The sequence below is a fragment of the Sapajus apella genome, unplaced genomic scaffold (genome assembly GCF_009761245.1).
Source record: "Sapajus apella isolate SASKATOON/1434 unplaced genomic scaffold, GSC_monkey_1.0 scaffold53, whole genome shotgun sequence".
Lineage (NCBI taxonomy): Eukaryota > Metazoa > Chordata > Mammalia > Primates > Cebidae > Sapajus > Sapajus apella.
In genome coordinates, this window is record NW_022436993.1 from 10914455 (window position 1) to 10930029 (window position 15575).

Genomic DNA, 15575 nt, shown 5'->3' on the forward strand with positions numbered 1-15575 from the left:
AAGGCCATTCATAACTCAGACAAAAGGTGATATCCACAGTCGGCAAATTGGTGCTGCAGTCTGTTTCCTGTGGGTCAGGGGTTTCCTCAGTATCGTCCCTGCTGGGTTTGCCAGGAAGATATTACCAGAAAGGAGTCCTGATCTAGACCCCAAGAGAGGGTTCTTGGACCTTACACGGGAAAGAATTTGGAACGAGTCCATAAAGTTAACGCAAGTTCATTAAGAAAGTAAAGGCATAAAGAATGGCTACTGCATAGACAGAGCAGCCCATTGTTAAAATTTATTTGTTAAAGAAATGGGTTGTTTGTTCTGTAGATCATCCCACATCTTGGATTTTGCTGTTTGTATTCTACATGCCATTTGTCATGTTGTAAACTGGTACTTATATCAAAAAGTTTCGTTAAATTCAGGGGGTTTTATTTGGTAAAAATAACCTTTTCAGGACAGATATGGTATCTGCTTGTCTATTATGACATGAATATTGGTCAGTGTGTTTGGATCTCCTCAGGTTGAACTTCCCGTTAAAAGCCTCTTTTGCAGTTCCTTTAACGGTTTTAGCATTTTTTAGGTTTGTTATTTAGATGAGTCATTCACTGAGACCTACAAAATGGTAATAGTTTGATTTTATTATTTCTTCTTCATTTGTTATTTGAAGTTCTTTAATGGAGTAGAAATTACTCATATCAGCTATTTGGTTGCTTTCATACAGAGATCATGTAGGAAAGGTAGGATAAATGCTCGATTTTTCTCTTTTTTTCTGTTTTTGAAAAAGTATTCAAATTCATGACTTGGTTCCCTAGCATTCTTCAAAATGATCACTTACTATTTCGTTTTATTTTGTTTTGTTTTTGATATCTGTTCATTTATATATTGCAGCATATTTTACATGATTTAATCAGTTCTAGACATTTTAAAATGTTCCATATTTGGTTAGTGGGAAATTTTTCCAGTTAGTTTCTGAACTTCTTTAACCAAACTACAGTTACCTTTGAAAGCTTCTTTGCTTTCTGGTCTGAAAAAATGTTTTAGGCTCTTCCTGTTCATTATTTACTCACAGGGCTGAAAACACTGATTTCCCCAAAGAGCTTCAACTTTTTCTGTGGGAAGCTGTATTTAGATCTCACAATCTGGGTGCTACAGATGGCTACATATTTCATATCTTACACATCTAAAATGTTACCTTATCTCACTTATTTCTAATGTCTATATTACTATAATCTAAATTTTTATTATTTAGTGTTTCTATCATTTGATTTTACACTAGCATTTCTCATAGAAATCTAAGCCACTATAGATTCTTTGTCAAATAAACGTGGGTATTAATGAAGAACAGCTTCTTCCAGTCACTGGTTAGCAACGTTAGGGAGGTGATGTGGTATAATGAGGAGGGTAGTGGGGTCAGCATCAGAAAGCCTGGCTCAGTCCCTCACTTGCTCCATTCCTGGAACAGAGGCTCGATCACTACAGACATTTGAATTTCTTGATTTATAAAATGAATGTTCTAACTATAGGATAGTATTAAGAAACTTCCTCAGATGAAAATTATGTAGTGTTAACCATTTTAATATGCAAAGTGATCTGATTTGTTGAAACGCATGGGGTTGGCAGAAGTTCTGCAATTTTTTACAATTTCACACACAGGAATTAATATTCTCAAAGTGAAAAAGATGACTGTATAATCCTGGTATTCATCCTTCACCCCACAGATGCTTCAGCCCTGTTTAAATTGTGTCAGCATGACGTGACACGCACAGAGCTTGACACATGGGTGATTCATTTATTTATCAATACTTCTAGATTTACAACTTTATAAAGCTGGAAAATGTACATCTTAATTTATGAGGGTGTCTAAAACTGCTCATAGTTATTTAAACAAAGTTTGGCTTCTTACACCAAGGGCTCTGATCATTCTTCATGAATTATAACATTCATACAAATGTAACATGATTTTTCCCTCTTATTTTAGAGTGTGGAGGTATACTCACTGGTCCTTACGGTTCTATTAAGTCTCCGGGGTATCCTGGAAACTACCCCCCAGGAAGAGATTGTATCTGGACTGTTGTAACTAGTCCTGACCTCCTGGTAACATTTACTTTTGGGACCCTGAGCCTCGAGCACCATGACGACTGCAACAAAGATTACCTTGAGGTAAATGATTATATTTAGATAGAACATATCATGATATGATTAGGACTCAGGGCACTATGTTCTAGCCATGCCCATGGATGACCTCCAAATATTGGCAGTAGTTAGGTGTATTTCTCAATAGTCAGTCAGTATCCAAGTCTTACAAAGTCTCTGATTTTACTTGTGCCCGTTTGTTGCTTCTTCTCCTGGGTTCCATTTGAATCTAGGAAACAGATTACCTTGCCCTGCCATGGTGTTACCTGGAAACCCACACCCCTGCCATGAGAATGCAGAATTTATTAAGTAAACACTCAGTAATAGCCAACTCCATCAATGTAGATTCAGACCTTCAGTTGTCTGTGGTAAACTGGCAAGGTGTTTCACAACTTAACTGTAGTATTCCATGAAGAGGCCGAGTGCGGTGGCTCATGCCTGAAATCCCAGTACTCTGGGAGGCCGAGGCAGTAGATCACTTGAGGTCAGGAGTTCGAGACCAGCCTGGCCAACATGATGAAACCCCATTTCTATTAAAAATACAAAAACTAGCTGACCAAGGTGGCAGGCACCTGTAATTCCAGATACTCAGGAGACTGAGGCAAGAGAATCATTTGAACCCAGGAAAGAGGCAGAAGTTGCGGTGAGCTGAGATCGTGCCACTGCACTCCAGTCTGGGTGACAGAGTGAGACTCTCGGAAAGAAAGAAAGAAAGAAGAAAGCAAGAAAGTAAGGAAGGAAAGGAAGGAAGGAAGGAAAAGAAAAGGAAAGAAAGAAGGAAAAGAAGGAAGGAAGGAAAGGAAGGAAGAAGGGTGGGAGGGAGGGAAGGAAGGAAGAAAAGAAGGAAGGTGGGAGGGAAGGAAGAAAGAAAGGAAGGAAGGTGGGAGGGAGGGAAGGAAGGAAGGAAGAAAAGAAGGAAGGTGGGAGCGAGGGAAGGAAGGAAGGAAGGAAGAAAGGAAAGAAGGAAGGAAAAATAAATGATAGTGATTGTGTTGAATTAAGTTCCTAGAATAAATGAATCATTGTCACTGAGAGGAGGGGTATCAGCCAAAGCTCCTCCTGCCTACGCATTAGTAAAAGATGAAAATATGGAGGAGGAGAAAAGGCTGTTATATTCAAATGCCATTTGTACATAGGTGCATCAAAAAGAATTGTTCTCCATTTGTAGACTGACAAGATAATGGAGAAGACTGAGTTCTTAGGTTGTCCTGTATTTTTTATCAGCGTAAATCTCAGCCCCTTGCAGTAGTGCTAAAAAGACAATATGCATTTCCAAGTCCATTAGAGAGGAATGGAGTTCTATGGAATTATTCATAAAGGATAGAAGGATGTGGCTGTCGAAAAGAGGCTCTGCAAGTAAAAGTCATTAGTAATTCACCAGTAATGGATCTGAAACCTTTGGGAATGACTGGAAGATCTGTCTCTCTCTGGAAAATTTCTGCAAAATGGTCATTTAAATGTTGACAGAAAAATGAGTTATCTTCAAATTAATTTTCAATAAATTCCATTAAGTTAAAATTAGAGGCTTAAAAAAACTCTTACACATTTATTTCTGGAGACCATATGATAGAAAGTGTCAACCACTCTGACAAAATTGAAATGTCTCTCATTTCTCATCAAGCCATAGTATTTCAAAGAACTAGTTATATATTAATATAATGCTGCCATATAACTTTGCTGTCAATAAGAAAAATAATTTGAATAGACAAAATTGACCATATTAAAATATTCTTTAGTTCATTGACTCCTTGACGGTCTATATAGTATAGAATTTGTGATTATAAGATAATCATAGAGAGATTGACAAGAATACATAATACATGAAAACCCACCAATTAAAAATGGATTTCTAAGGCCACATCATTAATACTGTACTTCTTAATTAATATCAAAGTTGCTTTTTAAAATTCATTAAGCTGTCTTTATGTTGTGTCCAATCTGACAGCACTTCCTTTCTACCTCTGATCCTTCTGAAAACCTGGACCAAGTTACATCAATGGTCTTACTTCTTCTGTTTTCTTTGCTTACATCAATTTTCTTCTAGATCACTAAGAATTTATAATGTAAAACAAAAATCAAAGGGGAAAGTTATTTGATTAGTAACATCATGAGAAAAATTCAAAGTGTATGTCCTGCCTTGGAAATGAAATTCAGACAGAAGGCGCTGGGGTGGTGGGAGGAAGCGCCCTTTGCTGCACCTCAGCCATGTGTTAGAGATGGATGAGATGGGGAAGCTTCGTTGAGCGATCACTTTTAAATGACAGATTTTCTGAAGTTAATATCCAAAATGACCTTGTTTGATTAAAAAACAAAAACAAAAAACTGACCACTTTGAGCTTAATGATTCATTCTTTTGTTTTAGATTCGAGACGGTCCTTTGTTCCAGGACCCGGTTCTCGGGAAGTTCTGCACCACGTTTTCTGTCCCACCACTGCAGACCACGGGCCCCTTTGCCCGAATTCATTTCCATTCCGACTCCCAAATTAGTGACCAAGGCTTCCATATCACCTACTTAACATCACCTTGTAAGTAACCTACCAGTTGGGAGTTTAAGAGGAACTTGAAGGCCAGTGCTATGCTTACATCTGTTTTTCTATTTTAATGTGATTCAGAGGATGACTGACTTTCTTAGACCAATAACATTTCTTTATAAATATTTCTCTCAAAGCTTCAGTTTTTTCCTTTATCTTCCCGATGCTCCATTATTAATACTGCAATGCCCTTTGATCCCTAAATTATGGGATCCACATCATGATAAAGAGGTCTGAGGCACCCAAAATCAAGTAATTCAGGACACCAGGTCCCTCTTGGTGTTTGATGTTTAGTTGTGAGAGAGTTTTGTGCATGTGAGCAGTGCAGTCTCTCTGGATTTTATCCTCGGCTCAAATCCAGCTGCACACGGGATAGGGCTGGCGTCCAGCATCGCAGAGTCCCAGACCCTAGAGCTTCACTGCCAGCAAAATACTGCTAGCTATTATGACGTCAACTTGCTTTGATACCTTAAAAAGCAGCAAAACACAGGAAAGGCTCTATGATTTGGAAAGAAGAGGATTATTTTTCTTTTTTAGGAAAGTGGAGGATTTTGTTTATGACATCTATCGTTGTGCCCTTAATGAGAATTTACAGGAAAAATACCTTTTAAGTTTCAATATCAGGAAAGGTAAAAAGATGAACATCTTTACCTCTCCCCTTTCTTCATTTCCTTTTCTTTCAGCAGAATGCCAACCCCCTGTGGCCCTTTCAATTGTTTTCTGTGCAAATCAACTCCCCATGGCTACATGTTGCTGTTCTGTATTCATTTTTTCTTTAATCTGCTTCATGTATACAGTTATATAGTTTATTTTATGTTTTCTATAAACCATCTCAAATCTTATTGGAATGAAGCAGAGCATTAATGTATTTAAAGAGCAATTTATAGATGAGAATGGTAGATTGGAAGCTAGATCACACATCTCTGCATCTCTCTCTTTCTTTCTTTCTCCTCTCTCTTTCTTTCTTCTTTCTTGCTTTCTCACTTTCTTGCTTTCTCACTTTCTTTTCTTTGTTGGTAGAATTTTGCTCCTGTCACGAGGCTGGAGTGCAGTGGCGCTCAGCTCACTGAAACCTCTGCTTCCCAGGTTCAAGTGATTTTCCTGCCTCAGCCTCCAGAGTAGCTGGGACTACAGGTGTATGCACCACGCCCAGCTAATTTTTGTATTTTTAGTAGAGACGGGGTTTCACCATTTTGGCCAGGATGTTCTTGATCTCCTGACCTTGTGATCTGGCCACCTTGGCCTCCCAGGGTGCTGGGATTACGGGCATGAACCACTACACCCGGCCATCTCTGCATTTATATCTTTAGGCACTACAGGGATGTCCCATAAACACAGCAAATTGAAAATCTTAAAATTAGAGGCACAGCCTGTACAGGGTGAATAAAGTGTGTATATACTTGTGTGTATTTGTGTGCGTGTGTGTATAAATTTTTAAAAAGTGGATCCAATGTTTGTGAGCCAGACCAATGCCATCACCATGACCTGTTCGTCTCTTCCTTGTTCTTAGCTGATCTGCGTTGTGGAGGGAACTACACGGACCCACAGGGTGAACTCTTCCTGCCTGCGTTGTCTGGGCCTTTCACTCACAACAGGCAATGCGTCTATATTATAAAGCAGCCCGAGGGAGAACAAATACAAGTCAACTTCACTCACGTGGAGCTGGAATGCCAGAGTGACAGTTCTCAGAATTACATTGAGGTAACTTTTACTACTCCATCACCCTTTGGTGACATTCATCAACATTTTTATATTCTGTTGAGTGGTGGTCTTCAAATGATTCATCACCACTGAGCAGCCAGATCACCTGAGATCTTGTTAGAAATGCAGTAATGACTAAGCTGTAATAACTAAGGTACAGGCAAATAAGGAAGGCTAATAGGATGTACTAATAAGATAAAGATTTATTATCTAGAGTAATTAATACAGGAAAGAACTCAACCCAGGAGAATGGAGGGATTTGCCCAGGTGACCCAGCTGGTCAGTGGCAATAAAGTTTAAGTGTTGAATGACTCTTATTTTGGAGGTTAGGGTTTTTCCTTAGTTTATTCTGCTTGCTCTCCTCCAGAAATCTTTAATTTTGATTTAAGTGTGGGTAATGATTGTAATACAGGGAATATTTGAAATAGAGACAGCCAGTTTTTGTTTGCAGGGCCTGGTATTTCTTTTGCTTAATTATTGGTCAAGTCACAAATTAAAGTGTTGAGCAAGATAAAACATTGCTTTTTGGGAACAATCATATTACATAAACTAGAGGAGAATTTACAATTTCGTTTGTGCAAGTTAAATCCATTTATTCATGCAGGAAAAACCTATGTGACCTGTGCCTTTCTACATTTAGACACAGGAAACAGAACTTTAGCTAAGATCCGGCCTTAGTTGAGGATGTGCATTGACCATAGCACTACAGGAATATGTATTTTTATTTTTTAAAGCCAGAAACTTTTATTTCAGACCATTTCAGAATGAGTATATCTATTCAATTTAGGTTTTCTAAAGTCTTTTATAAAGTATATTAAAGTTTTATACCATGGAACAATTTTAAATATTTTTATGTAAATCAAAATTAAATTATGAACTTTTTTTTAACTTTTGAGAACAGTAAAAATAGCTCTCAGTTACAGAGTGCTTCCTATACTCTGGGCACTATTATAAGACTTTAAAATGGTATAACAAATTAAATAGATAATGATTGTTGTCGGCCTACTGCCTGTCACGTGTGGGAAGTGCTTTTCGTGAGTTAATTCATTGAATCCTCACAACAACCATTATTATTTCTGGCTTTCTTAGGAAACTGTAGCCCACATAAGTTTCTTGTCCATAGTTACATGTCTAGCAAGTAATGGAGCTGGGATTTGAATTTAGGAGATCTACGTGTACCGATCGTCAATAAGAACAGAAATGCAATCGTGTGACTTTGACTACAGCAGGTGTTTCCTCTTCTATAGGGAGGAAAACCTCATGAATTACCCAATTCCATACCTGGCTCTCTGATCACAAGACTAAAACATGAAGTCAAGCATAATGATTTTCTCAGATAGGCAAGAATGTAACTCTAATTTTCAGAGAAATTTGGAGCCCTTTCTATTAAAGCCTTCATGGCAGTTCTAGTCTTTCTAAAGAACTATCAGTACTTCTGAATGGCTATCATCCTTTCTGGCTTTGCAGAACACTGTAACTGAATTTCAGTGAGCAGCTCCATGAAGTCCTCTGAATTATTCTGAACAGTTAGCAGACACACACACACACAAAAATCATAAAACTAGCGTTGGAAGGTTAAATTTCATAAACCAGAATGGTGGAATGTTTTGTAGCCAGAATGGGATTGGAGTTAGTTCACCTAACTTCTTGTTTTAGTTATTTTGTTAGATGACTGTATAATCTTGGATAATTCTTTATCTGGATCCTTCAGTTCCTACTTCAGTAAGATGCCCTATTTATTCCTCTAAACTTTGGGGGTGGGGGATAAAATCAGGGAAGTAAATGATAAAAGAAGCTTGAAGAATTAAAAATATTTTGTAAGTACAGGGTTTTTCTGGACCTAACTTTTAACTCTAGCCTTGAATGTATGAGTTCAGAGACAGCCAATGTAGCTCTCACAGTTGGCCAGAGAGGTTTCTACATTCTGATGTAACTGTATATCTTCAAAGTTCTGACCAAATTTTCTGCAGGAATTGTTGATGAAAAAGTTTTTAAAAACTGTATTATTCAGAAGGACAGGTCATGTATGGTGATTTAAATATTAGTAGTTAGATAGATTTTCCTATTATATCTTTGACCACCAACCTAAAGGAATACAATCAGCCAATTTGTAGAATTTTGGCATCAGCAAGGACCTTAATTTTACAAATGAGAAAATTGAGGCTCGCAGAGGTTGAACTCTGGCTATTGTCAAAGTAGAACTTAGATGTGCCTCTGTGAGATTCTAGATAAACGTACATTGACTTTGATTAAAGATCTTGTCATTAAATCATCTCTATCCATTGGGAAAATTTGTGAACTGAACCCATTTTCTAAAAAGTATATTCGCTTCTCTTGATGTTCTTCATGTAGTGGTCATAGAAGAAAGTGATACAGGAACCAAATTCTAATGACATTATTATGACTCAATATATTGTTCCCGAAAATGATGGCTTCATTTTTTAAAGCTATCTCTAAAAAATGAAATATTTATGAAAAAGAATTAAAAAAAGAATGTTGGTATTTCTAATACTTTGGTGGTTTAGAGGGGGATGAATTTTTCCTTTACCAACTCCATTGATGACTAAAAGCAGTCTACCCAAAATTTTAGAAAGAATGGAGAACAGAAAAGAAATTCTACAGAGATATGGGAGAATGATCCTGAGGACATTGACTTTGCCTGTCAATAGGTTACTTTTAAGAATCCTAGATCTTCTCGGTCTGTGGTTTTAGGTGCCTTGGTTATCAGGCAAACATATCCTTCAAATGAAGATTAAGGTAACATTGCTGAGAGTATATCTTTCATGGTACTGTGGTTTTGAAAGACTTAATTTTGCTCAGTAAGAGAGTTGCATAAGCATTCGTTTAAGAAGAGATTTTAACTGCAAAAGATAAGAATGGTATTAACCCAGTGTAGTGTATCTTTCTTTTTTTAACACAAGAAACACACATTAACATATTAATTCTTAGATTTATATAACTCTCTCAAGTGAAACTTTGACTTTTCAAGGTACACATTACCCATGGAAGATGTGACATGGCTACAAATGAATGAATACAAGAACAGATCAATTGTTAATCCACCTGTTTTTGTCGAAGAGAGCTTTTAAATTGTGTAGGATAGTTCAATGAAGGTGATGGAAGCATCTTTCCAGAATAAAAAGCAGCACCTCTCATTAATATTTCATAAGTGATTTAAACCATCAGAACTCTGAGTGAAGGACACAGAGGTAGTAATGAAAGTTTAATTTTTAATCCCAGAGAATGGAAGTTGTAGGCTGAATAATAAATTTAGAAGCTTATAGGATGTTAAGGTTAAGGCTTGAGGTAGGATTCGAAGGAAAATGAGTAGAATTGTTTGGCCACCAAATCTCCTTGACCAATCCCAAATTATCTGCCTCCTGTCCCTGAAGACACTGAGGAATTGGAAAGGGAGCTCTATAAGAGAGGCTGATAAGGTACAGGGAGAGCGATGTGCCTTCTGGAGAAAGAGAAGGGCTTCTGGGAGGTTGTCCTTTCTTAGATGTGGAAAGCAAATACAAACAGAAAAGTTGAAAAAGATAATCCATAAACAAGAAGGAGTAATTTACATTACATTTATTTTCTGAAATCTAGGTAATATGCCTGTTCTGCAAGTGGCTTTGAACCTCAAATTCATCATATTTTAGACCTCTATGACAATCCCAGTAAGTTAACAAGGCAGAAATTGCACATCTCTTTACAATATAACCCAAAATTATTGATAAACATTTTAAAATGCCCAAGTGCTTGGAAACCTGTGAACTCTCTCCAAAATAATCATTGGATTGAGAAAGAAAGAAAAAATGAAAGACAATATAGAAAATAACAAACAGGAAATGCTGTGTATCAAAACCTGTGAGATGTGATGAAACTCAACTCCCTGGTAAAACCTTTGAGATTTAAGAGAAGAGAACTGAAGTAATTGGGAAAGTGGGAGAGCAGAAGCTGAGGCATGAGGGTCTGTCCTCCGTCTAAATCTTTTCTCTCACCACCTTCCCCTCCACCCCACTCCTGCTTAGCTCTAAGTAGCACTACCACATTTCCTGCCTGTCTTTAGATGAATTCAAATTCACAAAGGAGCTCCTTTTGTGACTTCTTAGGTATTGAAGTGATTCAGCTATGACCTTGGGATTGGGTCGGGGAGAGCCAGGACTTGTGGTCTGCGTGAGGCACTTGCTTCCCTCAAATAGATCTGCTGCTCAGAGTCTCATGGCTGCCATTCACAGAATGCAGACCTAAATGTCGGAAGAAGAACAAGGGCTGGAGCTGAACGTAGCCATGGCAAGCAAACACACCACATAGGCTGAATAGTATTGTGTTTTTCAGTATTGAAGTTAATAGTATTGAAATTAATTATAAGTCAGAAGAGCATCTTTCTAGAGAGGGTAGGATAAAGGGAAAAGGGGGAGATGCTCAAGCGTTTGCATTCTTGAGCATATTGGATTTAGGGTCTTGATGGAGACTAGGAAGATTTGATTAGACTCTGAGCTCTGTTGTTGTCAGCCCAGGTTTTCCACAACTGCTGGGCCATCCTGATGCCTTCTGGTGAAGGAAGAAGATACATCATTTCTCTAGTGAAATAATTCTGTAGGTTGGAGTAGTGGGAGCCTTGAAAAAGACAGAGATGTTAGAACACCTAATCTGGAGTTGTGAGAGCTTGTATAGAATACATTTTTGCTGTGTTTATAGGGTTTGTATATTCAATGGGTAGAAACTTCAAACCCATTGGACAAGCATGTTGTAGAGCAGTGAGCAGAAATAAGAGGAGATGAATGGACCATTCATCAAGAACACTACAAATTCCCAGGCCAAATAGAGGGTATGGCCAGTACTTTTCTGATATAAGATGGAAACAATATTGCATGGAAACATGGTAAAACACTTCAGGTCTCTGTGTTACTAAAGGCAAGATAGCTGTAAGTCACAGTTTCCTGATGTGTAATAGGAATAGTAATAGTACTTTCCTAAAAGGGACTAAAAGAGACCATTCCTTCATTTATCTGTTCATTCTCTAAATATTTATCAAACCACTTAGGTGCTAGTCACCGTGCTAGGGAATGGGTATATAAAATAGATATGAAATAAGTAAACACACACCACATAATTTCAAGGGGGAATAGGTATGGGCAGGAAAGAAACACTCCTGTGAGAGAAAAGAACAGGGCTGCTGACTTCAGTGGAGCAGTCTGAGATTACTTGTCAAGACTCTTTGTGTTGCTAACTCCTTCTCGTCTGCAGGCCCTCTTTGTGGGATGTGCAGACAAGGAGTTAGCAATGCAAAGGGCTGAGAAAAGGAGGACTCCAGGTAGACGTGGTAACCCAGTCCTAGAGACCGAAGTCGGAAAAAATAAACTAAAATAATTGAAAATAGACCAGGGTGGCTGGAATCACACAGGGGTGGAAGAGAGAAATATGAGTTAAGCAAGAGCTAGACCCTGGAGTGCTTTGTAGGTTGAGATAAAGAGCCTAGGTTATATTCCATATGCAAGAATGAACAATTAAATTGTTCTTTGTACAGTGCCTGTCACATAATGAATATTCACTAAAGTTAACATGATGATGGATAATGATGACGATAATGATGATGGGTAGGAGAAGAGGGTAGGAGGAGGTCACCTGCTGGAGTTTCCAGTAATGAAGGAAGGCACTTCTCGGTAAGACTGATTCATGTGTTCTTGATTTTAGAGTATCAGATTTTAAAAGATCAGATAAAGGATAAATTTATTAATAGACATATTAGAAGGGACATTGTTTCACAAGGCATGAAAAGGTTTAAAATATCAATTTTAAAATCATGAAATATACTAATAAAGAACAAAGGCTAATAACCAAAGTAAATGATTTTGAGATTCTAAATGGGTTCTCTCATCTCTTGTCCTCCTCACCCCCTTATTCTCTCATGGAGTCAGGGCCACATTCCTCTCCTGCTCACCCAGATTAGCCCAAGGCTCCTCTGTAAGATCCAGTCTTTACTTAGCTAAGATGTATGTCAGCCTGATGCTCACTTCACAGGAAGCCACATGTTAAACGCTACCATACGGTGTGGGTCTGTTTTCAGCTCTCAGATGGACCAAGCCTGAGTGCTAGCATATTTGGTTGGCTTTGAATTACAATTTGCTACTTCTTATTTTAGAAATTATAGTATAAAAACAAATCTGGATTCATAGCAGAGGAAGACAAATGAGCATGCGTATTAAGACATGGCTTTGGGACCTGATTCATTCCAGATGTTAAAGCTCACCACTCACTGGGCTCAAGAGACCACATTTAAAATTTCATGTAAACGGTGTTCCTCAGCCCGGTAAATTTTAGTGCTCTCTGCAGAAAATCATTTCTTTACAAAAACTCAGTTTTTTATGAGTAGTTTCTCCTCAGGAACTAGTTTAATCTGATGAATGTAAAAATCAAATGCCATTTGGAATACGCCATAGGCTAACCAGCCTGTGGCCTAAAACATTCGGTGTTTGCTAGACGAGTAAGGCAATCCACAAGAAATCTGAACCTGGTCCACGAAACACTAGAAGGTTGAACTGGTCCTTGTTGTTTCTTTGCAAATGCAATTCACTAAAAAGAATGAATTCATTGTGACTCCCCTGCGAGTGATCATGGCATGGTTTCACCTGACTTAGGAAAATTCAGTTTTTCTGCACAAACCAGGTTCAGGTATTAGTTATCTTTCTCTAGGTTATACTGTGGTAACAAACAATTAGTGACAACAACCAGAAAAATCAGAAACAATAACAAACAAAAAACATCTGTGGTTTCCAACAACATGTGTTTATTCCTTGCTCACGTTAGCACATTAGTTTTGGATCCGTTGCAGTTCTGTTTCCTACGACTCCACCATCCTGGGACCCAGGCTCTAGATCTTGTGAGGGGAAAAGTAAAAGATGGCTGAATTACGCAGTGACTTCCAAAGCGTCTGCTTGGAAACTGGTGTATCACTTTTGCTCACATTCTGTTGGGCAAAGGAAGTCCTATGGCTAAGCCCATAGTCAATGGTAAGAATATGTGCCAAGTCTCCCTATGGTGCTATTGCAAGTCACATGGCAAAAAACATAGATTGTCAATCCTTTTACAGGAAAAGAAGTGAATAACTGTAAAATAATGCCTTCCATGCCAGTTTATGAGCACAAAGGAAAGAGATTTCTTTTTTTTGGTGGGGGTGCAAATTTATCAAGTCCTAGATTATTGGATGCAAGATGTGCTGCAAAGGTAGTTAGGGTGACGTTAGAATATTTGATGAATTTTATTCTGGTATCTCTTTCAAAGGAGTCGTATTTATAGTTAAAGTACTGCCATGTCTGTGATCCAGGGAGAATACAAGCTTTCAGAATTAATAAGGTTTCATTTCCACAGAGAGAGAGAGAAGCAGAGCCAAAATCAATTGCACCTTCTAGGTTCAAGGCCCTTGAGCCCTATAAGTTCCTCTTAAAACACTTGGACTACAGCTGCCTTTCTCCTTGCTAAGATCCTTGAATTTCATTAGTCATGGCCCAGGGGAATGGCCCACTTTAGCTTGCAGCGATGCTATTTGGCTGTTTTTTTCTCTTCTTGTCATCTTCTAATGGGCAAAGTAGAAAAGAGAGACTATAATCTTCGAAGAAGCAAATAGAACCCTGGAGAATTAGAGAGCAGGAAGATAACTTACTCTGTGTTTCATGCTTTCTAGTTTTCAAGAACTGCGGTATTTCTGTATCTCTAACAAAAGCTGAACCATTACAATGCACCTTAAAATTAATTAATCAACAAGAATTTGTCAAATACCGATTTGCAGAGCTTTTTTTTTATGAGATGCTGAAGGGCAAACAGAAATTTTCCCTTCCCTCAGAGACTTGCTGTTTGGATAGAGAGAAATTTAGCATAGCTTTACTATAATATGTGAAATTTGTGTTATAGATGTTGTAAGAGCTCAGAGAAAGGAACTAGTATGAGCCTGAGTCAGTGGAGAGGCATGTGATTTTTCATGTCTGTGTCAATCTCTATCATATGGCTGAATCACTGTTTAATCACTCTACTATTATTAGGCCTTTAGAATGGTTGCACTTCTTATTATTTTACAGCAGACTTTGAGTGGATCTGTGTGCGTCTTTGCCTGCATCTTGAATATCCTTGTGATATAGCATTAGAAATGAAATATCCTTAATACATATTGTAAGGTTATTTTCCAGAACTTTATACTTCCAGCAGTTACGGATGAGAGTAACTGTGTTACCATATTCCTACCAACTTTGAATGGCATCCTTTTAAAATCTTTCTTCCTTTACTGGCCAGGAGCAGTGGTTCACATCTGTAGTCCCAGCACTTTAGGAGGCCAAGGCAGGCAGATCAAGACCAGCCTGGAGTTCAAGACCAGCCTGGCCAACATAGTAAAACCCCATCTCTACTGAAAATATAACAATTGGCTGGGTGTGGTGTTATGCCCCTGTAGTCTCAGCTACTTGGGAGGCTGAGGCAGGAGAATTGCTTGAATCTGGGAGACGGAGGTTGCTGTTAGCCAAGATTATGCCATTGTACTCCAGCCTAGATAGCAGAGTGATACTTCATCTCAAAAATAAAAGAAAAATCTTCTCTTTACTGCCTGTTCGCCTTGGCCTAGATAACTCCTACTCAACCTTTAAGTCTCAGCTGAAAAGTTATTTCCGCTGAGTTTTCCATAATGCCCTGGATGAGCTCAGAGTCTTTGGTTAACCCAGTGGTTCTCTATATTTTAAGACTTTTTTATATCACCGCTTGATCATTCAGAAATGGAATTCATTGATATAACCCCACTAGAGACATTGTATTTAAAAATATGTAAAGTTATATGCATAACATCAGGGAAAAATAAAAGTAAAGTAACAGAATAAAATCACATTTATTTCCCTATCTGAAAAGCTGGGCAGGCTGTACTTAAAGACAAAATAGTCAGTTGTCTGGACCATAAATTGCTATGAATATGACAGTACAAATGCTGGCGACACAGTTATATGGGTTGGTGACTAATTTTTCGGAAATAGTGACCAACTCTTGGCAGTTCCAGGAGGAAGAAGAGAAAAAGTCTTCTTCAATTTACATGCTACTTGTAATCCTGGAAAATTCAGTATGCATTAAAATTACGCAAAAAGACTTTGTGCTTAATATGTAAAATAGACTGAAATTTTACCCCCAACAATGGAACTTTTGCTTATGTGAATATCACACTGTATCAGGAGAATTCCTGTTGTGTGTGATTCTCACATT

The 15575-nt window shown here is 38.1% G+C and overlaps 1 protein-coding gene across 1 annotated transcript in view; it reads left to right on the forward strand.

The window, feature by feature from the left end:
- The window catches only part of CUBN (cubilin), a 287868-nt gene that overhangs the window by 37514 nt on the left and 234779 nt on the right, over positions 1 to 15575 (forward strand). The window contains exons 15-17 of the mRNA XM_032244141.1: positions 1967 to 2148; positions 4484 to 4646; positions 6163 to 6353. Coding sequence (XP_032100032.1) covers positions 1967 to 2148; positions 4484 to 4646; positions 6163 to 6353 — 536 coding nt within the window. The remainder of the gene's footprint in view (positions 1 to 1966; positions 2149 to 4483; positions 4647 to 6162; positions 6354 to 15575) is intronic.